We start from the raw sequence: 24750 nt of genomic DNA on the forward strand, positions 1-24750 counted from the left end.
ATATTCCCTAAGCCTTACGATTGTTGGCTGAAGCTCTTCAAACAAAAGTATAATCTATGCCGGGTGCTGGTGGCTCACATCTGTAATCCTAGCTACTCAGGAGGTAGAGATCTGAGGATCATGGTTCAAAGCCAGCCTGGGTAGGAAACTCCCTGAGATTCTTATCTCCAATAAACCACCAGAAAAACCGGACGTGGCGCTGTAGCTCAAGTGGTAGAGTGCTCGCCTTGAGCTGAAGAGTTGAGGGACAGTGCTCAGGCCCAGAGTTGAAGCCCCATGACCAACCAAAAAAAAAAAAAAAAAAGCATAATCTAGAACAAAGAAGCTGTCCTGAAGAAAAGACAGAGATGCATAAAGAGATGGATTTGCTTCAGAGAAGGGTTTGCCCCAATGGCATTGGAGGAAAGGGGTCATGAACCATACACTATAGAATATTTAAGGTGACTCTAAAAGCTGAGGATGATTCTAACCTGTGAGTCAGAAAGGACAAAGGTCATTAGTCCTTTAACCATACAGAACTGTATGCTTAATGTCTAAATGAGCTTGAGAGGAAATTCATTCCCTAAAGCCATAAAACAAAGGATTACAGCCTTATGAAAGCAGAAAACCAGCTAGGCAATGCTGTGTACAAACTTCTGATTTATAGAACTTGCATTGTTTTAATACTTTAGTTTGTAGTACTTTGTTATTAAATCAATTGAAAATTAATATAATGATGGTAACCAGTCCTACCATCAGATTGCCTTATTTTTCTCTTCCCAACAGCAGTCTGTGTTCTTAGGAGTCAGGGGGCTAGTGTATACAGAACGTTCTTCACTGCATTGTCATTATTTGTCTCAGTATTTTGTCTTCCTCACCAGAATGCAAGCTCTTCAAGGACACAGACTACAGATGACCTATTTTTCTTATTAATGCAAGTAATGCATACTGACTGTAGAAAATCTTAGGGAAAAAAAGAGATAATTACAAACATACTTGTCTCTTTACTTGAACAATCACATGACTAACATTCTGTACTTTTCTATACTTTTTCTCAGGTATATTTTTACATGCATCAGTAAAATGCTATCTACACTGCTTTATAATGTAGTTTTCCCTTAATAATGTACATAGATAAGCTATGTTAAAGGTCGTATTTCCACAGCATCATTTTCACTGGCTCTATAGTACCTTAGACTGGCCCTCTTACTATAACCTCCCAAGTCCTTATATGTTTCTCTTCACACCACATGCTACCACTATGACAATTTGCAACCAAAGAATCACTTCTAGTTTTGTCTTATTCTCTAGATTATAATTTCCAAGAGATAATACACGGTGCCTAGTTTAAGACTTTCAAGTCTTTAAACCAAATCTCCAGGAAATAGAGTTATCAGTAGTGAAAGAAATACATTTAGTCCTTCCCATTTGTTAGCCATTTAAGTTGTTGAGTATTTTATTATTGCTAAAAGAGATCTCTAGCACACAAGTGATTTTCAGTGAATATTTGCTGCAAATGCTGAATAAAAGCATAATCATAATTTTCAAGAATAGTGACGTATAGTGCTTTGGAAACAGCCAGTTGTCAAACCAGGAGAAAAAGAAGCCATAGTCTTACCAGCTTAAAAAAAATGACCCTAAAACAAGGATTCTAGCAATTTGGTGTTGGGGAGAGTGGAAGGTTAGGGCCTTATACATGTTAGGTAAGCACCTTACCCCTGAGTTTCATCTAGTTACATTTTTCTAGTCCTTTTTTTTCCTTTTTCAAACAGGCATCAATAATACACAGTTGACAAATATAACAACTATTTTTAAAAGGCATGTTTTACATATTTACTAATCTTAGAAAAATGTTCTTCCTAAAATCAATAATTACATTAAATGATACAAGGCTCAGGAAACTTGACAATTGTTTTAAAAGTGTTGAACACATACTATGAATTCTCTACCCCTAAGTAATCCTTTATATAATAAATCAGCAAAATGAGTAGTAAAAATAAGGTAGACTGGATGACAAACACTAAACCTATAAAGCTGAGCTTAAAAGTCCTAATCTGCCCCCGTGAAGAGCTTATAAAAAAATTAAGTGTTTCTCCCAAATAAGACTACTGTTCTTGAAACAATTATTAAAAACTATCATAGCCCTTGAAGATTGTTTAAATGCTCTGGTCTCAGAGTCTCTTCAGTTATGTTACTAATTTATAAAACCTATCCCTTCTTCCTTCCATGTTCTCTTTAGAGTTAGTTTTTTCAATCTTTAAATGTTCAGTGGAATCCCCAAAATGAAACAGATAGACACCAGAATGAGTATATTGTTTACCAGAGACAGTGTAGAATCCAATGCACAGATCACTACACTGAGTAGGACGCTAGCCTGCTGTCAGTCAGTCCGCCAGACCTACACTGAGTAGGATACTAGCCTGCTGTCACAGTTGATCCTCCAGACCTACAGTCTTCTTGTTCACAGATTCAACCAACCTTGAATTGGAAATATTAGGGGGGAAAAAATCACATCTGTATAGAACATGTGCAGACCCTTTTTCTTCTTATTCCCTAAAAATATATTATAATAGCTATTTACCCTGTATTAGACATACAGTTCATCTAGAGATGATTCAAAGTACACAGGAAGATGTATACAGGTTCTACCAAATACTACATCATTTATATAAGAGACTTGACCATCTGCAGAGTTTGGACTCTGTATATGTGTTCATATCCTAAACCTTTCCCTTGTGGATACTGAGGGACAACTGAATTTGTCTTCCTCATATATTTTAGTCCCTAGTTCCTTGACTCATATAATCAAAGATTCAATCATCCCAGATGCCCTTTCAGCACAAACATTGTAAGCGGTGAGCTTAAAATGAGAACAATTAGGAAAAAAGGAGGAAAACCACACTCTGGTTCGGTTTTCACTTTGTACTCTGCTAAAGATTATATAGAAAATATGAAAAGATGTTAAATAAGATGTTCCCCTAATTAACTACTCATTCACAAATATTACTACCCCCCATGACTCCTTTAAAGTTCTTATAGATACCATTAAAACACTGTTTTTAATCCGAAATTTGAGGCGTTTGGGGGCAGAGAAGTTTTACTAATGACTGGTTCTTTAAATGGTTTCTTTAGAGGAGAGATAAAAAGATAAAGTAGAAAATTAGATTTGTACAAAACTGTCCCTATAATCCTAGCTACTAACAAGACTGAGATCTGGGGACTGCAGTTTGAAGCCAGACCAGGGAAAGTAAGTCTGTGAGACTCCTTATCTCCAATTAACCAACAGAAAGCTGCAAGTGAAGCTGTGGCTTAAGTGGTCAAGTGCTAGTCTTGAGCAAAAAAACAAAAAACACTAAGGAGCAGTGTCTTTGAGTTCAGCCCTAGAGCCACTCCCCCCCAAAAAAGAAGTCTTAAATATCTCAAGAAACCAACTTTAAAATCAATTTAAAACATTTGAAGTTGAGACTTCCCCCTGTATGTCATAAATAGTCTGACATTTTTCTTTACATTGTTTACTATAGTAAATACGTTAACAGGTTAAAAACAGAACCAGGAGGAAATAAAATGTTGCTATTTCTTAACTAGAGAGAAAGAATTCCTATAGTCAGTTGGCATCTTAAACACTCTGTCTAAAATAAGTCATAGATGTTTTCTCTTAATACTGTTGACTTTCTTCCTTTCTTCGCCATAATTAAATAGGACCTAATTTTTTAAAATAGGACCTAATTAAGGAATACTTGGGTATCCAAATCTGAGAGTTATAGAAAATATGGGGCTTCAGGGAGGAAGAGTAGTATAGAAAGGAAGACAGAGTCTAGGAAAGCTCCCTTCCTCCTGACTTTAAGCGATCATGTCTTTGTAATCTTTCCTTGAATTTCAATGGAATCTGCAACTTGCTTCTAGCCAGGAGAATATGGCAAAAATGATTCCACTCATAGGACTAAAACATTGATCTTCCTAGTAGACTCTACTGAAAATCTCATTGTTGGCTCTGATGGGACATATTGCCATATGGAAAAGCTTACATGGCACGGAGGTGGCCTCAGTTAAACAATTCTCTAGGAAGTGAATGTTGCCAACAATTACTTGATCCTAGAAAAGGACCTTTCCTTCACTGAGCTTCAGATGAACCACCAACCCTCACTGAATTCTTGCAGCCTTGTGAGAGGCTAGCCACAGCACAGAGACTGAGATGACAAACATGTCTTGCATGAGGCCACTAAGTTTATGGTAATACTGTTACCTAGCAACCAATAATTAATACAGACAGATGAGAAACACAATATAATTAGAGAGCAAATTGAAGGCAATAGAATAATGAGTATGAGATAGAAAAGTTCAGGCAATCAAAATAAAGGAAAGCTCACTATGGGATAAGGTTAGTTTTGAAACATTTCATAAAAAGGTCAATTATGAGACCCATCTTAAGTGTTTCAAGCATCAGATTGGCAGTTAGGCAGAAGAAATAGCACAGAGTCCAAATCAACTGAATGTCAGGAACAATAATAATCTCACCCTGAGGGACAGGGAGAGAGGACTGAGGAGGTGAAATGGATCCCAATCTGAAAGTGCAGAGGCTGAGTAGACTTATCTTTGACACTAAAGCAGTAACAGGAATGCAAAGGCTCTTGAACTGGGAACTGAAAACATAAGAGTTCAGTTTTGAAGAACTTAATCCTATCACAGCATAAAGGATGGAGCAGATTAGAGATAAGAGGACCAAGAATAGACTTGCTAGCACAACAGTCTCCATGAGAGGATAACAAACTATTTGGGGGGGGGGGATTTCACATTCATTAATAATCAAAGACATGCAAATTAAAACTATAAAGTACCATTCCTTAGCTTGTCAAAATAGTAAGGAATAAATACTAATAATACTAGCAAAGATGAAGCAATTTCAGACACTCCTGTTGGAAATATAAATGAAAGTCTTAATGGAAAGCCATTCAGCAATATTCATTAATAATCTTCAAACTCAATAATTCACACCCTAGAACACAATGCTGAAGACAATTTATTTACTCATCCAACACGCACTAAACTGAGTGCTGACTACTGTTGCAGGCATTAAAATAGATGTGACATAGGTCTCATTGCTTCTCTGTCACTCAGAAGAGAAATACATATAACCAATTATTTTTAAAATCTAATTACACATACTACAGAACACCACAAGAGGATACTTTTATATATCTAGTGTAATTGCTGTACTGAAGATTTTCCTGGAAGTGACATTTGTGCTGAAAGCTACAGGATGAATACAAGTGGGAGCCACATGAAGAATGGGAGGAATTCTTTTTCTAGTAAAAGAAACCATACTCATGCAGGGCAGGAGAAAACTAGCTGCTATCCTAGGTTTCAGAGGACTTACTCACTGATTTATCTCAATGAATATGTATAGAGGTATAAGTAAGTTCCACAACAGTGCTGGAGGATAAGGGGTGGGAAAAAGAGATCAAGATCAGGCTGAAGTAATTGGGGGTAAAACAGATACAAAAGTATTCTTATCAAGGAAGAAAGGCTTGGAGTCCATAGTGAAGTCAAAGAAGTACAAGAAAACAAATCTAGAAGAAAGAAGCCAATGCATTAAGCAAAAGAAAGAAAAGGACAGAATAAAAATAATAAACACAAAGGCTACCACCTTCCTATCACCATCTAATTCCAAACATGATAGACTTACCTGAAAAGTTATGTTCAAAAATTTACCAGTCACTAGAAGTAATTACCACGTATAGACAGAAGTACTCTAATAGATTAACATTAAAAAGCTTAAAAGGGCTGAGAATGTGTAGAGTGGTAGAGTTGCTTGCCTAGCATGCATGAAGCCCTGGGTTTGATTCCTCAGTAACAGAAAAAACTGGAAGTAGTGCTGTGGCTCAAGTGGTAGAGAGCTAGTCTTGAGCAAAAGAAGCTCAGGAACAGTGCCCAGGCCTTGAGTTCAAGCCCCAGGACTGGCAAAAAAAAAAAAAAAAAAAAAGCTTAAAATGCAGGAAATATGAAGACAAGATCAAAAATCAATTTTAAACACATATACATGGGGCTAGGAAGGTGGCTCAGTGGTAGAGTACTTGCCTTGCATGCATGAGGCCCTGGGTTTGATTCCTTAGCACCACATAAGCAAAAAGAAAAAAGCCGGAAGTGGCGCTGTGGCTCAAGTGGTAGAGCGCTAGCCTTGAGCTGAAGAGCTGAGGGACAGCGCCCAGGCCCAGAGTTCAGGCCCCACGACCGGACCCAAAAATAAATAAATAAATAAACACATATACATAAGTCAAGAGATAGTTACGCTTAGGAAACTTTTTTTCCCTAACACTGTATATCTAAATGACTCTCAACTGTAGGAAGTATTGAGAGAGAGTATCCACTTTTTCAACATGACAGGTAGTTTCCTCTTTATAAGAGGCTCCTCTGGTCTGATGAACCACCAAAAGGTCAAGCTGAGGAAGAGCAGTCAAATCAACCTTAGAATAAGGATATGTATGGAGTCACTAGCAAGTTATGAGGCCCATCATAAAAATAATTACAAATCCCATGCAAGCAGTAAACCTGAAGGAAGGAAGCGCTTATGTCCTCTTATCTCCTAGTGTCTAAATTAAAACATTTTGTATTTGTTATCTGTCAACAGCATTAAAGAGTTAATGTTTTACAGCATCAAAAGTACTTAAAACACACACACATACATACACACACATGCGCGTGTGTGTACACACAAAATTTGTGGAATTCACTCTATTATACTTACAACATCTATAGTCCAAAATTTTTTCAAAATAAAAAGTAAAAAAGATATGGACAGTCTTGATACAAGAAATGTAGATTCATTTCATGAAGTAATCACAAGGAAGAATAAATACAACAATCCTCCAAGGTGCTAAGAGCCCCTTTTCAGTTTTCTCAAGTGATACAAGAGCTCACAGCCTGCACTGGGAAGTCTACTGCTTAGCAGGCATGTGAACTTGGCAATCAAGCCAACTTCACCTACTTCATAGAGTAGCAATGGCTTGTCAGCTATGCATGTTTTGTAAGTATTCATTATTGTCACTTAAAGTTTGTGTACTTGAACTGCATTACCTCTTCCTCATTAAAGGGAGAAAAGCCTTGAGAAATGACCATTCTCATTTTTTCAAGTCCGTGAAATTATCAAATAACATCTTATATGGAAGGGCCAAGTTTGAACAGCAGATTTATATAATAATAAAGTTATTAAGCATTATCTTCCTGAAAAATGCTTGCTATTACTTTACTAAAAAGAAGAAAGTTTTTCTCTACATAGCCCTTGTCTATAAAGCATATTAGACTGATTAGCTGTTATCTCAAAATTACTTTTGTCAATTCTGAAGACCTGGTTTGATATATGAAATATCTAATTGTTTGATGGGTTGTACATATTCAGTTTACACAATTATACTGGAAACATAGATAAAATAAATCACATGAAATATATTCCTACCATAAACATTAAAAATGAAATAATATTTCTTTTGAGGGGAAAAAAAAGGCAATTAGGAATTTCATGAAATCCACAGGATGAATACTGAAAACCCACAATAGACTATATAATCTGACAAGGAAAAATGTATTTTTTATAAAACTAGAAAGTAATATGTACTTATAAATGATGTATTACAAAATGTTATTTTGTAACTTCAATGTCTTAATAGCCTTTTTTTTGGGGGGGGGGTCGTCAGTCGTGGGGCTTGAACTCTGTCTGGGCTTGGGTGCTATCCCTCAGCTCTTCAGCTCCAGGCAAGCGCTCTACAGCTTGAGCCATAGCACCACTTCCGGTTTTTTAGTGGCTTATTGGACTTTCCTGCTTGGGCTGGCTTTGAACCAAGATCCTCAGATCTCAGCTTCCTGAGTAGCTAAGATTACAGGCATGAGCCACGGGCACCCAGCTTTCAATAACCATTTTTATCCCTCTATTTCTCATCAAGTATTATGTTAGGAGGGAAAGAAAACCTATGCGCCTTTCTAGGTTAAAACTTAGTACACAGGGCTGAGAAGGTGGCTCAGTGGTAGAGCGCTTGCCTTGCATGCATGAGGCCCTGGGTTCGATTCCTCAGCACCACATAAGCAAAAAGAAAAAAGCCAGAAGTGGCACTGTGGCTCAAGTGGTAGAGTGCTAGCCTTGAGCTGAAGAGCTGAGAGACAGTGCCCAGGCCCAGAGTTCAGGTCCCATGACTGGACCAAAAAAAAAAAAAACAACTTAGTACACAACCTAAAGATTAATGAGATAACAATACAAAAATGATTCGAGTATACAATTTAAAAGCAAAAATAAAAAGCACCAAGAGAAGTCATTTAAAGATATTCAATATATATTATTTTTAAAGCAGTAAGAAAACAAAACTTTTAAAAAACCCTCCCAAAACAGAAAAATAAAAAAGCAAAGCAGGGATTCTTATCAGTGCCTCCTTCAAAGTTTCCATAGTGTTCATCATCAGCAAGTCTACTCACTTCCGGTGGGTGTGGTCCATGCCACTGTTTGGTATTGCTTCCAACTTTGCATTTCTCTGGCCACAGATATTTCCATAGCTGTCATATCCTGACACTAGTCTTGCTGCTGCACCTGTTGCTACTGAAAAGCCACAGATAAATCCCTAGGAAGGAAAAAAAAAAACACATAAATAAACCATTCAAAATAATCCACATTCATTACTGGATATGATAATGAGCTTCTTTTGTCTATTGAAGGAAACAAAGAGCTATCTTTCCTTCGTACAAACACTATTCCACTATGTTCCCTGGACTTCCTATAATCAGTGCAAAGAAATCCACAGGGAAATACTATTTACTACCATAACAAAACAAATCCCAAGCTTCTACAGCATAAGATTGTTTTTGTATTTTATAATAATAATAATTATTATTATAATAACAATAATAGTTTCTTTATATTGAACACCTGCGCAGTGGCAGGCTGTATTTTGATGCTTATCATACATTATCTCTAATCCTCAGGATGAAGATACTGAGGCCCAGAGAGGTTAAATAAACTACCTGAGGCTACAGAAGCTTGTAATAACTAGAGCATAAAATTTTTTTAAAAAGCAGCTGTCTTAGTTTCATTTTGTTCTAAAAGAACTCTGTTAAGGGAACAACACCAAAGGATGAAAGGAAAAAAAAATTCAAAGAACAATAGGTAAGTAGGTTTTGAATCATTATCACTTCAGCACACATAGCACTTTTATCCTTCCTACAATAAAGCTGCATACATGCCAAATAATGACATCATAGAGAGCTGTCATGCTCTTAATACTGGAGACCAGACGAGAGCAAGTAAGGTATTGGCTTTGTGTACTGCAAAAGTTACTTTACTTCATAAGAATATATTTCTTCCTGGACCATATCAGATGTGCTAAACCAAGACTATACTAGCCAGGATAAGGCAATAAATGCCCACACTTAACCACATGTTACTAAGTATGTGAACTGGAAGATGAAGTGCTACCGATAAACTGAATGTATTGAGGAGAAGACTAAAGATTGTGTAATATGGCTGTTTAAAGGGTAAGCTTCTGTAATTTTTAATAAAGCGGCTAAGAAGGCAGAGATTATTACTGTTCAACTCATCATAGTCAACTATCATAAGCAGTTCTTATCTACTGTGTTGCTGCTAGATCTCAGACAATAGAATAAATACTTGAAGATATTCCAGAGAAAAGTGTGTTTCCCCTTTAAGAACACTTACCTAAAAAGCCAAATTCTTTTTCCTAAATAACTCTTCTACTTTCATTTTGCAGGTAATGAAGTGAGAGAGATGTGAGTCTAGCTCCCTACAACAGGAATTTTTTAAAACTACACTTTGTGAGAAAGTAGACTCACTGTAGAGACTATGCTTAGTTTGCTATTCTTTACTTCTGATCTCGGCAAGTGATGTCGACTTTCTGCCTCTGTTTACTCACCTGTAAAATGTAGATACAGGCCGTGTTAAAGATGAAATATCATAATACAGTATGGTAACTAATCTGCCTGGCACCAAAGTAGTTGCTAAATGAATATTAGCCACATTGTGATTAGAAGAAAGAAAATACTATAAGGGAAAGATTGTGAGCCTTGGGGTCAAACATGTTACAATGTAATGGTGATATGATGTGACCTTGGACAAATTTGCTTAGTGCTCTGTGCTTTGATGTACTTATCTATGAGTTGTGACCAGAACACCACTTAACATAAAGGCGGGTACAGTAATTATACAAGCTAATATATGCATGCCAGCTAATGCCAGCACTAGGGTCAGGCACAACACTTATTCTCACTTCCTTGTTGGGCCTCTCCCTTTCTCCTGACTGCCACAAGGACACTGTAGGACACTCCTTCCCACCTCACAACTTCAATCCAATACTAAGACATGAGACAAAAACATTAAGCCACTGTACACATATACAAGTACAAATCAACATACCATCTTAAAGAGAGGTAAATATTTGGAGTTTAATGGCTAACCTTTCTACTATTGTCTGGATCTGGACTGTCCCCCTAAAGGCTCCTATGTTAATACTTAGAGGGTATTGGGGATGGGGGTGGGGGGATAGAGGATGAAATCTGTTACAGGTGATCCTGGTGGGGAAGTCTTCAGGTTATTGGGGTGAGGTGTTACTTTGAAGGAGAATGTAGGATCCTGGCCTCTTCCACCTAGGCACAAAGTAAGAGGTTTCATTTCTTCATAATGTGCCACCAGAGATCCAAAACAATGGGTCAACTAATCATAGGCTAAAATCTTCTCATCTCAGATATTTGTCATGGTAAGTGAAGGCTGACTAATGTCACTTCCAATGTATTTCATCCACAAAAACCATCACTGAATAATAAAGAGAACAGACATAGTATTCAGAGAGACCTGGATACACACTGTCTACACGTACTATCTGTATGGTTTGGATTCAATAACCTATTTAGATTCTGCTCCCTCTTCATCTATATCACAACATAGTGATGAGGACTAAATGAGATAACATGAACCAATCTGTAGATAGTAGCTGTTAGTAGAAGATTTGAATAGAAAAGTCAGACTAAAGAGGGGAGCCACAGTAACTGGGAGACAAACAAAAAACCCTTCAGTTCTCTTGGAATAAAAATGTCTTGGGGGAGTGGGGAAGTAAGAAATAATATTAGTAATTTTGTTACCACACAAAATTATTTGCAGACCACAATTACAATCTTCTTTCATTACTAGTCTAGAATAGCAATGCTGTTACATTCATAATTAAAGGTTACATTCTTCTTTCATTTCTTATAGGAATTTGCTTATGTTTGATAATAGGTTGTGTTACAGAGTCCCTTAAATGGTTTCTGGCTTCCTTTTCTGACTATTTTTAATAGTATCATTGGACATGTAAGTTATCAAAAGCCACCTCACATCACTGTGGAATGGCCAGAGTATAAATTATATTACATATATATATGCTAAAATGGGACACCGACAGATTTTCACATAAACTTCTTAGTTGCTTGCAGGAACTACTAAGTAAAGAAGATGAGGAGCTGCTGGAGTGTGGGTGGGGAGAAAGTAAGTTAGTAAGATGGGAAGAAACCATGACTGCTCTGCTAGGGGTTTCCCACATGGCACAAGCCCTGACAACAGGAAACACAGCTAAGTCTAATTAAAATTATAATCTCCTTAAAAAGAAAAATGCCATAACCCAAATTCAAGGAGCAGTATAGTTTCAGAAGTTTACAGAATACACTCAATAATTTAATAGCCCTGCAGAGAGCAGAGGAAAAGACTATTGAACAGAAGGAAATCATAAAAATGGAACAAATGAGGGGAAAAAAAGACGAGGGAAGGTTTTATTAGCATAGAATAGAATCAGCACTAGAGAAAGAACAAGCCTATTAAGTCTTAAAATGATTGAGCTACTCTAGTGCTTTCAGGACAGCTCTTGTGAGAGACAGAAGTAGAAAAATCCACATACAAACAAATGACTCTAATCAGATCAGGCAAACAAGGACATATCAGATCAAGCATATAGGTCATAGGCAGGACTTTACAACTAATTGATATTTATTACCTAAGTGGGAGAAAGACAACATGCTACCTAATAAGCTATGTCATTTTTCCCTTTATGTCTCACACAGAGTCTAGTTCTACTGTGGTAAGAACCTTCCCTTCACTTCATCCACTATTAGTACAAATTTTAGAACACAATTGTATTTTTACAAGCATCTTTGAATTTCATAACTAGAACTTTTTTACTAAGCAACTGAGCAGGGCAGATGACTTTAGGTTTTTTTTGTATTTTAAATTTTTTTTCAGGAAAGAGATGAGTCAACAAAAATTAGTCAGGGCAAGAGGTAGTATATACATATAATGTTTTAAAATTTAAATATAAGCAGAAATGAGTTGTGGTGACAACTGTGTCCCAGGGGCACAGTTAATTTAATTTAAAAAATAGTGTAGTGGATCATACCTATAATCCCAGCATTAGAGAGACTTGAGGCAAGGAGGATTGAGAGTTCAAAGCCAGTCTCAGCTACATAGTGAATCTGAGGCCAGCCTAAGCCACAGAGTGAGAAGCATCTCAAAACACAAACAAATGAAAACTATGTTCTGATTATTTCTTCCTTAAGTACAAGGTCATTTACCATATACTCTTTATCTCAATAAATGCTTGAAGTAAGTTCCCTAATAACTGATTTGTAAAACCAGTAACATTTAGCCTTTGTTCTTGCTCTTTCAAGAGCCATGGCAGGCTGTTGGAATCCAGCTGACAAGGTATAGCTAAAAGGCTAGTACAAAGCTCCTATGTATGCAAACAAACAAAAAGAAATTTAGAGCTGGTGGCCAAATTTCTAGATTCCTTTAAAGTTTAATTGAAAGCTCTTAGAATGAGGAAAGATGGAAAAAAAAGACTAATTAAAGTCTAAGAAACATCAAGTTAATAAGTATTTATTGAGCATAGACAAATGCAAGGCTTATCCCAGAAGAACTGAAATGATCTCAAAACAAGAAACAATGAGGCATGAAGGAGCAAAATCAGAATGGCTCAGATTCATGGACAGCAAACAGCAATGAAAGGAACGTGGGCAGGAACGCTGAGAACTGATTCTGCTTTTGACACTAACGTGCCTTACAAACTCAGTTTCTAAGCCATTTCTTTACTGGCCCCAAGGACTGGACTAGATTAATCTCCCAAGTGCTCTCTTTGCCAAAATTCCATCCTTCTAAAGGAAAGCAAATAGAAAAAAAAATTAAGAGTATAATTACATGAAGAAATCTAAAATCAGTTGGTTTAATTCAGTGACTAAGGTGTGTGGTGGGGAGAACAGTGTAAAAACAAATAGAATTGTGCTGGGAATGAGGTTTAGTGGTAGAGTGCTCACCAAGTATCCATGAAGCCCTGGGTTCAATTCCTCAGTACCACATACACAGAAAAAGCCCGAAGTGGTGCTGTGGCTCAAGTGGTAGAGTGCTAGCCTTGAGCAAAAGAAGCTCAGAGACAGTGCCCAGGCCCTGAGTTCAAGCCCCAGAACTGGTGCAAAAATAAAATAAAATAAAAATAAAACAAACAGAATTAACTGAAATATACTCAGAATGGTTGAAATGGAAAAAAGTACATGTCATATATGTTTTACCACAATTTTCTTTTTTAATGGGAGTTAAAAAGAGTGGGTGTTCCTTGTACAAAGTAACCATCTGGAAATTTCTGGCTTGCTGTTCTTTCTATTCTATGATCCTGGCAAAGAACAGACCACAGAACAGGTAACTAAATGCTGCAGTGTGTCTCTCACCATGTGCTGCGGATCAACCTCAGTGATCAACCTCAGTTACTGAGATAGAAATATCAGGCCCTGGGACTTATGCTATAAAATGAAAATGATACTTGAGAGTAATCTGAAAGGACACCAGGGCTCCTCCTTCTAGATCTTTCTCCAAAATCCCAACCCTGCATTTCCAGCACAAATTGTACATGTCAAGAGCTTTTGTTCTCAACCTTTTCCCAAACCATTTTCTGTTCCTGCATATTTTCAATCTCAGTAATGGCAGCATTATCTATTATAGAGCACACCTAAGATATTAAAACTCTTCTCTCCAGTCCCTCCCTTGAGATTCCTTACTCCACACTAGAGAAGTCCTGTAGAGATTGTTTGGTCAAAGCCAGAAACATTGATGAAAGCATGTTTTACTGGGAAGTGAGGTTATTAGGTCTTACAGGCCTAATAACCTCATGTTCTAAACAAAACCTTTTACTGTTGTTCCTGATTTCAGTCAACATAATAGAATGTACTTATTGAGACCTTCTTCCTCTTCTCTCCTGGGACCAGTGGAGTTACTGTAAAATCAAACAAAATATTTGTGTCTCTGTTTCCTAATGTGTAAAGCAGACAAGATGGTAACAAGAATGTATAATTCCAGAAGCAGTTATGAGAAAAAATATTTGAGTTTCTAAGAGTGAGGTACCTAGCCTTCACTCAGAGAGTAGCAGTAACTATTTTCCAGGTTTGGCATTCCTGTTAGGGCCATCCAGCCTCCTCTCTTCCCTCCATTTTTGTGCTAAGCTGATTGGTCTAGGTAGATCCCCGTTCTCTCTTCCTGTCTTCTATTCTCACATATACTTTTTCCAGAGAAATAATTAGGTTTGATCATACTAGATGACAAGGAACTTTAATCTACATAGTGTAAGTCATTTTTATACTATAGAGGACTTTTTCATTGGGCACAAAATCAGATGCCTTCTCATTGGTGATACCTGGTACTCTGTTTATCCATCTCAATCAGATTCCCGGATGTATACAGACTGGCTAGGAAACGTGAAGGCAATGAGGTAAGATTCAAACTTAGATTTGACAGAGAGCCTCATTATTCATCCATGACTTGACTCTCACTTTACTATACCATGGATAACCACTGGTTAGCCTATTCAAGCTCTTTCTTACTTTCCTTTACTATATCACATCATTTCAAGTTTTATTCCTCTTATCTGAACTGCCTCAAATCTCTTCCTTCCCAAGTCATCTTTAATACTGGATACTGGGGCATTCTTTCTAAATCTAGGCATGTTACTCCTATCTCCTAATTTTTCTGTGGCTACAGTAGGGTCTGCACCTTGCATGAACAACAGAACAATGTGGGAGACATGAGAATCGCAGAGGAGTATGGCATTTTACTTTAAATATCCCAGATGATTCTAATGTATAGCTAAGATTGAGAAACATTTGCATTCTACCTTATCTGAAAATAGAAACTTAGAAGTGCAAATATAGATTAGCTACTAGATGCCAATAATCCCAGCACTTGTGAAGTAGAAAGAAGACTGAAAAATTCAAGAACAACCTGGGCTACCTAGTGAGACTGTGTCTCAAAATAGCAAAAACAAACAAATACACACACATACACACACACACACACACACACAGAAAGGAGGGAAAAAAGAAAAAGAGAAGGGAAGGAGGGAAGTAGAGAAAGAGGAAGGAGGGGAGGGAATAAATGGAGTCACATGAATTTTTCTTGAACAGGCTAGGCACATAGTTATGAAATAGTTATGAAAGTTCAAACCTGTGCCAAGTATGTTAGCACACACCTGTTATCTCAGCACTTAAGGTAAGTTTAAACAAGGAAGATGATGCTCTCAAGAAGGTTGATACCCAGGGAAATGGATGGACCTGGCACAAATCATGTTAAGTGAGGTAAGCCAAGCTCAAATGGTGTATGCTAACGTATACAGGACTCTAGGCATTCACACACAGTGAGACCAAAGGAGAACACTCTTAGGGGAGGAACACAAAGGCACAATGTCCATGTGCCTCTAATCATATAAAATAATGCTTGTGGAAATGAATTCCAAGAACTGGAAACAAGAGGTTTTTGTTGTTGTTTTGTTTTCTTTTTGTCTTGTTTATTCACTTATTTATCTTTGAGAGGATAAGAGGGGGCAGAGAAATGGAGGGATGAAGGTTGAACAAATACAGCAGTGGTACTCACAAGACACTATGTGGAATATAAACCATACAGGAGGGAAAAACTGGGAGAGCACGAGGGAAGGAGTGTGTCCAAAAAGAAATGTACTCATTACTCAACTTATGTAATTGTAACCTTTATAATAACAATAACAATAAAAAAGGCTGATACCTGATATTATAGGGCAAATGGGGATACACACCCCCATGAGACTCATCTCCGGTTAACCAGCAAAATGTCAGAAGTGGAGATGCAGGGGCAAGAGGTAGAGCTCTAGCCTTGAACAAAAATGCTAAGAGACAATGCCTAGGTCCTGAGTCCAAACCTCAGTAACGTCCCCCCACACACACACAAATAATAATAATAATTTTATATATAGACTGGGTCTCATCCCTAAGATAACTCCTAATGTATATGCAGACATTCCACATTTTTTTAAAAACCTGAAGTCAGAAACACTGTGGTCCCAGGCATTTGAGATCTGGGTTAGGCTACAGACTAAAACCAGGGAAAAGCAGGGAATGACTTCTAATAAAACAAGTAAAACAGGCTGTAAGAAGGCAAAAAAAAAATTTTAATCTCTGTTGTGCCCATGTGATAGGCAAAAGAACTTTGAGATTATTTCAACTTCCACATGGAAAAATTTGATGTTAGCTAAATTCCATGGACGTATTCTATTAAAAGACTCATTCCAAAACAAATACTGCTATGCCTGCATTTAAAAGTACACACAGTGGGTCTTAATTACCATCACATTGAAATCAACATTATATTAATTACCACTGCCTTAGAAAACGTTTTAGTAAACAAATGATTCCTTACTCTCAAGTCCCTTGCAAATGAGTCTATTAACATTAATGACTACGCTTTTCTGAGCTATTTCAGTACAGAAAAGCAAAAGCACTTTGGGTGGCATGGTACATGTTTTTTTTATAAACATAATTTGGGGAGGTCAGCTGCTCTGTACTCCAAGGTTATACTTGAGGGGTGGGGAAAAGGCTATGGCCCAATCTGTTATCAGTCATTGCTGTACTTGGAGTATTTATTTGTGCATGCCACATTTAGTTGCCATTCCATTAAACAATGTCTTAAAAGGTCTGGCTTAAGCACTGGGTATTATGATCTTTCCTAAATACAGTAAATTTGGCAAAAATGCATGCCTATCATTAAAACAAACATTCTTTATCTTATTGGATTTATCACAACTCATAGAAATATACTGCCTCCTTTTTGTTTCTGGGTTAGAACTGGTACCTACAATTGTGCGTACTGGCCAACAATATAGTCTTGATTCAGAGAAGGTACTGGTGAGGTAAACAGAGAGACACACAATAAAACTTTCCTAAAATTTTTGCTTATAAAGACATACAGAATAGAACATCTACAAAAAGTTTGTCTGTATAAGACAAGTTCTATATGGAGTTCAGCAGACTTAAGAAAGAGAGCAATACTGCACAGCTTCCTTGATGAACAGGAAATGAGTAGTAGAAAATATCACTGGCCCAAGTAAAAAGACTGGGCTCTGTTAGCAGCTCTGCCATTAAATAGCAGTGTGGACTGGGATTGGTTGATTCCATCTCTGGGTTTGATGTTTTATCTGTAAAATGAGGGTGATGGACCAGATGAAGAGTTTTAAGTCCTTTACAGTTCTAAACATCAGCAGACTCTAAACCAGCTATCTGTATATCTTTTTGCCAACCAACACACTGGCACTGATTCTAAAGCCGCTGAAGACTGTATCACTTAAGTTCAGCAATTCGGTCTACTAAATAAGTTCACACCTGGCACTATGCACCAGGACTCGGATTGTTGTCCTCTACATGGAATGGAAAAATACTAGGTCTCTTAATCTCTGACCGACAGATGATATTTAATACAGTAGATATAGCAGGCTGTAGAGCTTAGTATGTATGAGCTGAGGAAGGTAAAGCAATGAACAATATCCCATGTAGAAAGAAATAAAGTATTTCAAAACTGGAAGTAATGGTAGATATCATCTAGCAAAAGGTTGTTGTTTTTTGGTTTTTTTTTGCCAGTACTGGGGCTTGAACTCAGGCCTGGGTGCTGTTCTTGCTCACCATTATGCTCAGGGCTAGTATTCTACCACTTGAGCCACAGAACCACTTCTGAGTAGTTTAGTAGAGATAAGAGTCTCACAGACTTTTCTTTCTCAAGTTGGTTTCCAACTGTAATTCTCAGATATCAGCCTCCTGAGTAGCTAGGATTACAGGAATATGTCCAGGTCATTTATCTTTTTTTTTTTTTCTGTGCATGCTGGTCCTGTGGCTTGAGCCTGAGTTCAACCTGTACACTGTTTTTGAACTTCTTTTGCTCAAGGCTAGCACTCTACCACTTGAATTAGAGCTCCATTTTTGGCTTTTCTGCTGTTCCTGGGCCTGGGCGCTGTCACTGAGCCTCTTTGTGCTCAAGGCTAGCACTCTACCACTTGAGCCACAGTCCTACTGTCAGCTTTTTCTGAGTATTTTATTGGAGCTAAAAGTCTCACAAACTTTCCTGCCCCAGCTGGTTTTGAGCCTTAGATCTCATCAGCCTCCAGTTTCAGCTTTGGCTTTTGGGGGGACTGGGGGCATAGTTTAGTGGAGATAAGAGTCTCACAGACTTTCCTGACCTAGTTGGCTTCAAACAACAATCCTCAGATATCAGCTTCCTGAGTAGGTAGGATCTCAGGTGTGAGCCACCAGCACCAGGCAAAACCTGTTCTTTTATACATAACAGGTATACCACATCTCTGAGAAGAGAATTCTGATTGGTCCAAAGATGACTATCAGGTTTGTGTGAGTAGACTGGGTAAATATGCAGGATTCTCAAGTCCATAGCCAGCGCTCTGCTCACTGTGCCTTTAAGAACACAATTCAATAAACTCATGACAAATGACTGGCTTCCTGAAGTAAGTTATAAGTCTCTTAACTTTGAACTCAGTTTTCATGTAAAGACAAAACAAAACAAAAACGAGAGATACCAATTATCACTGAACTATATGTGGGAAAACATAAACTGCCTCAATGGAACCTTAGACCATTGATTAAAAGCAGTAAAATATATACACAAGCATACATATGCACCCATATATACAAGTTTCCTCTTTAAAGAAGCTTCCCACCCATCATTCCCTTGGATCATGAGTTCAAATTCAGTTATGAGTTTCCTTACCATCCCAATGCAGAAGAGGATGAAGAGCAGCAGCCATGGTATATCTGTGCAGCTACGGTCTTCCAGAGGCTTCCATTCTCGTTTGGAACTCTAATTGAAAATATAAAAATATAGGAACATGGTAAATGTCAAGTTTAGTTAAAATTAGAAAGGCCTTCTCTTTTTTATTCCTACAAACCCAGATCCTTGATTTGCCAGATAAGTTTCTATCAAACCTTTGAGAATAGCCTTCTGAAATGATTTATGAATGAGTTAAGTCCTTTTAGCTGGTGGCTTATGCCTGTAATCCTAGCTACTCAGGAGGCTGACATCTGAGGATCATGGTTCAAAACCAGCCTGAGGGCTGGGAAGGTGGCTCAATGGTAGAGTGCTTGCCTTGTATGTATAAGGCCCTGGGTTCAATTCCTCAGTACCATATAAGTAGAAAAAGCCATAAGTGGCACTGTGGCTCAAGTGGTAGAGTGCTAGCCCTGAGCTGAAAAGCTGAGGGACAGCACCCAGGCCCTGAGTGCAGGCCCCAGGACCGACCAAAAAACAAACAAACAAACAAAAAAACCAGCCTGGGCAGGAAAGTCCATGAGACTCTTATCCCCAATTAACCATCAGAAAACTGGAAATGGCACTGTGGCTCAAGTGGTAGAGCACTCATCTTGAGCTGAAGAGCTCAGGGACAGCACCCAGGCCCAGAGTTCAAGTCCACAACCAACAAAAAAAAAAAAAGACCTTCAAATTTGGTCACCTCTTTGGTCACCCTAACTTCTTTGGCCAATAATTATCCAGTGGCTTCATCCCTACTTCTGGCCAGGCACAAAACTGAGATCAATGCTTTCTCTCATGGCAATCATGGGAATTATTATTGTTAGCTGAATTCCCAGCAGATAGCCTCAGAAGGGAAGAGTTCAGTTCTCATTTTCCATCATCTAAGATAATGTCTAAGCATTTCTGATATGTTCTCAGTAAGGGTTTTGTTTTGTTTTTTTAATGAATAAGTAAATGAACAAGCTTTTCCAACCTCCATCTTAGTGCTTTTTCTTTGTGTGACCAGATGCTAGACTTAAAAAAAAAAAATTAGAATGTGCTTTCTGTATGCTCTCTTCTGGAAGGGAGCCCATCAAAATGAATTCCAATACAGGGATAAGTTCTTCTAAAGCAAATAAAATTCAAGGAGAAAAAAAAAATTCAAATTTCCTAGACAATTGTGAACAGCTCCTAAACCACCATCTATGGATTTTCATTCTGCTTCAAAAAAAATAGAAGTTTCTAGATCAAACACAAAATATTAAAAGTTAATTTACAGAGTACTGATTGGAATTACTTTCTTACTGCAATAGTCTTAGGTTCTCAGATCAGATCACAGAACCTGTAACAGTAGAAATATACTTGAGCTTCCTAATGAGCGAACATCCCTGAGTTTCCCACTCTCTCCTACAAACAGAGCCCGGGAGAGAATGAGAAAGCTCAGGAAAAATGTTTGGCAATTAATCTTGGGAAAAAAGGTGAAAGAGTCTGGCAACAAAAGCCTATGCTGGCTTCCATCACAAAATCTAAGAAGCCTGGGCAAGACTTGTTCAGTAGTAAGGGAGCTTAAGATAAGAAACTCTCTACTATAACATACTTTGAGTGTAATCGGGATTAGGTCTCTCTTCTAAAACAACAGTTTTAAACTCTTATCGGCTTTGAAAATTCTGATGAAAGCTACAGATTATTTTCTTACCATATAAATATATAGTCACACAGTTTTCATAAAAGTTCAGGAAATTCAGACTCTAGGTTAAGGAATTCAGCTTTAAACAGGTGCTGGTGACTCATGCTATAATCCTAGATACTCAGAAGGCTGAGATCTAAGGATGACATTTTGAAGCCAGTCTGGGTACAGAGAAGTCCATGAGACTCTTATCTCCAATTAACCACCAAAAAGCCAGAAGCGGAGATATGGCTCAAGTGGTGGTGCACTACCCTTGATCAAAGAAACTCGAGGACAGTGCCCAGGCCTTGAGTTCAAGCCTCAGGACCTGTACAAGAAGAAAACAATAAAATACTCAGCTTTAAAATAACTGCCTATCAACAAGAAGGGCAAAGAATTGTGAGCTATGACAACTTCTTGACTCCTAAAGCGTTAACTAGATAACTACCTTGTTGCTGCTTTACACTGTTCTGGCTATAACAAAAATACTCTGCTTGTTCCCTGACACCCACATGGGAAAACAAAAGATCACTTGTTAGTCATGGAAAATCCCATACTCTAAGACTAAAGCTAACATTAAAACCCAGGAATGAGTAGGCAATTTTTTCCAGAGAAATACAGCAAGGTGGCATAATAGATGAGTGACTTCTCTCTCTGGCGGTGTCATTAGTTAGCTATATGACTTTAGATAAATTGCTTCATCTCTCTAGATGGCAGGAAGGAGTTACATTGGATCGCTTCAGCTCCTCCCAACAATCCCAAGATTGTGACCTGGAATGTACTTTTGTAAAAACAAGAAACAACTGCAAAATATCTTGACATTACTCCCTGTGTTATTTGAACAAGGATGCCTGTTTGCAGTCTGCAGTTTGGAAGACAGTTGTTCACTGTGACTAAAGAATGCTTCTTTGTATTGAATAATTTCAGTATTGAATGATGTCCATTCCAGTAAAATTACTCACAAACACAGAATCTGGGCACTTCCTTAAAATGCATTATATTTACTCTTTGGTAAATTTATAAGGCAAAAGCTACTTTAAATAAGTCCTCTATCTAAAGTACTTAGTCTTAACAAACAGTATTATGGAATGGAGGAGGCCTCAGTTTGATCAAGTCAATCCTTTATCACAACTATTTTCTTCGTATTTTTACTTCAAACCACCAATCAGTTTGTTAATGCTGCAATCTACATCTGTAATTTTAAAGGTAGAAGGACCTTATTCTTGACAAGAAAAATACAGACTTTACATCTCAACAATTCAATTCAACTTGCTGTGGGCCACTGCTTTGCCAAAGAAAATCTCAACTGGGGTGAGACGTGGGGAAAAAGGGAAGGAGGTGTGTGTGTAGGTGTGGGTGTGGGTGTGTGGGTGTGTGCGCGCACACTAGCATGCAGGCAGAGCAGAAAAGTGAAAAATGGTCACAAGAACATTTCCCACAGGAAGGGTGGCTTACTTCAATGGGCTGTTCAGAAGATTTTTTAAAAATGAGCATCCATCATCATATAGGCCCTCAATTCTTTGTTATTACCACTACTCATCAATATTCACTTTTTAGTTAAACCTATCCCTATTATTAAAATGTCTTGTAACCAGGTAGCCCTTTCTATCAAAAGGGATTGTAAAAAAAGTCTTAAAGTCTTTTTTTTTTTTTTAGACTTTTACTTGTACTTAATGGTGGTTCATTGTAGCTAACATTTTTAATGTCATCAATGACTGATTCCTATTACCCAGACACTAAACCAATTCTATGACATGGGAATGATCCCTATTTCATAAACTAGGAAAAATTAAATGATCAGCCCAAAGTTTAACAACCATACAACCAGGATTTAAACCCATCTGTGACTTCAAAGCCCACTTCAATAAGATGCTTATTCTTTTGCACATGTCAGTAAAGAGTATCAACCTCCATTAATCTTTCTTCACACTGCAAAATTTGGAAGCCACTCTAACAACTTAAAAATCCTACAAATGCAAAGAAAGTAAATGAGATATGTTATAAGCTATGAAATTTCTCAAGTGAGTCAAGAAACTGAAAAGCAGAAAAAATTTAATGATTCTTCAACAGATTTAACCAACTGGCAACTGGATTTAATGTTGTTTCTGTCAATTAATATTCCACATACACCTTACTAAAAGTAAGGCATGTTATAAAAGCACTTTTAGAATATAATTTTATTCCTTTCTCAGATTTTTTCATTGGATTAAATGCACTGTCAATAAATGTTAGCCTTCTCTTCCTTCACAAAACCCTAGAATTTAGGAACTAAGTAGTAATGTAATCTTGCTATCCAAACCTTTAATGAGAGAAACTGAGGCCCAGAGAAGAAGAGGGATAGGGCATTTTCAAGATAACACATTTATTTACCAATGACCTCTTTTGACTCTCAAAGCAATACTGTCATTATTACACATTCCCTATTACAAATTTTCCTTTTTTGTAAAAGAGGAAAACAGTTTTCTAGAAAAATAAATGGAAAAATCTATGTCTAAAACTCAAATCCTAGTAAAGAGACTGAAATAGAAACTGTAAGAAAGGAAATGATAAAATACAATTTAAAAAACTATAAAATAAACACAGTAACAAAGATGTCTCTCAAATATGAAGACCTTTTCAGACAATTAGAACCAGAGAGACTCAGGGCACTTTTGTAATCAAGCAATGTTTTAAAAAAGTTCTTCAGGGCTGGGAAGTTGGCTCAGTGGTAAGGCGCTTGCCTTGCATGCCTGAGGCCCTGGTTTCGATTCCTTAGCACCACATAAACAAAAAGAAAAAAGCCGGAAGTGCTGCTGTGGCTCAAGTGGTAGAGCACTAGCCTTGAGCTGAAGAGCTGAGGGACAGCGCCCAGGCCCAGAGTTCAGGCCCCACGACCGGATCCCCCCCAAAAATAAATAAATAAATAAATAATAAAAAAGTTCTTCAGGTGAAAAGAACATGATACTACATAAACTTGTGGGCACAAAAGAGACTCCCAAAGATGAGTAACATGAAGATTTTATATTTCCCATGTTCTTAATATTAAGAAAAAACAAGGATGAGAATATATGGATAACAGCATCTACATTTTATAGTCTTTTTGCACACATACCAAAGTTAATATTGTAGAATTATAATGAATATGCATGCTGGATACTCCTCATTTAAAAATATATGATATGAAATGCTCAAAATCCAAAGCTTTTTGAGGCTGACATAACACTACAAGTGAAAATTCTACACCATGCAGAATTTTCTTTTCACGCACAAAATTATTTTAAAATGTATAAAACATCTTTCAGGTTATGTGTCTAAAGCATACATAAATGAATTTTAGATGTGGGTTTCATTCCCAGGAATGTACATAGTTATATACAACACATACTTCAAAATTAAGGGCTAGAGATGGGGCTTGAATGCTTCTGGTCCCAGGTACTTTGGGTAAAGGGTACAATACTAAAGGTCAGACCATATCTAGTATTGACCTCCTTGTACTGTATTCATATCCTTACTGTTAGGCAAGCACAATGCTTAACATACTTATATTTCTACATTTTACACAATGAAGATGTCTAACTTTTTAGCTCCCTCAGTAACACTCATAGAAGTCAAAGTAAAGTACTAGTGACTACATAATAAGACTCTAGCCAGCTGTCGATGGCTCACATCGATGGCTGAGATCTGAGGATCGTGGTTCAAAACAAACAAGACCACACTAAAGCCATCAGCACAACTATGTTTATTGCAGTATTATTTACAATAGCTAAGATATGGAACCAACCCAGATACCCCTCAGTAGATGAATGGATCAAGAAAATGTGGTATATATACACAATGGAATTCTATGCCTCCATCAGAAAGAATGACATTGCCCTATTTGTGAGGAAATGGAAAGACTTGGAAAAAATTATATTAAGTGAAGTAAGCCAGGCCCAAAGAAACATAGGTCCCATGGTTTCCCTTATTTGCAATAACTAGTATATGTCTGAGACAAGCAGAAAAAGTCAGATAAGTTGATGTTAGTGGAATGAACCCCAAG

At 37.4% G+C, this 24750-nt stretch overlaps 1 protein-coding gene across 2 annotated transcripts in view; it reads right to left on the reverse strand.

The window, feature by feature from the left end:
- The window catches only part of Slc44a1 (solute carrier family 44 (choline transporter), member 1), a 163588-nt gene that overhangs the window by 107395 nt on the left and 31443 nt on the right, over window positions 1-24750 (reverse strand). For both annotated transcript variants that reach the window (XM_013023310.1, XM_013023309.1), the window contains exons 3-4: window positions 19049-19138; window positions 8437-8579 (exon numbers count right to left, since the gene is read on the reverse strand). In XM_013023310.1, the coding sequence (XP_012878764.1) occupies window positions 8437-8579; window positions 19049-19051 (146 nt within the window). In that variant the 5' untranslated portion in view covers window positions 19052-19138. The remainder of the gene's footprint in view (window positions 1-8436; window positions 8580-19048; window positions 19139-24750) is intronic.

This window comes from Dipodomys ordii, unplaced genomic scaffold, assembly GCF_000151885.1.
Source record: "Dipodomys ordii isolate 6190 unplaced genomic scaffold, Dord_2.0 Scaffold67, whole genome shotgun sequence".
In the NCBI taxonomy this organism is placed as follows: Eukaryota; Metazoa; Chordata; class Mammalia; order Rodentia; family Heteromyidae; genus Dipodomys; species Dipodomys ordii.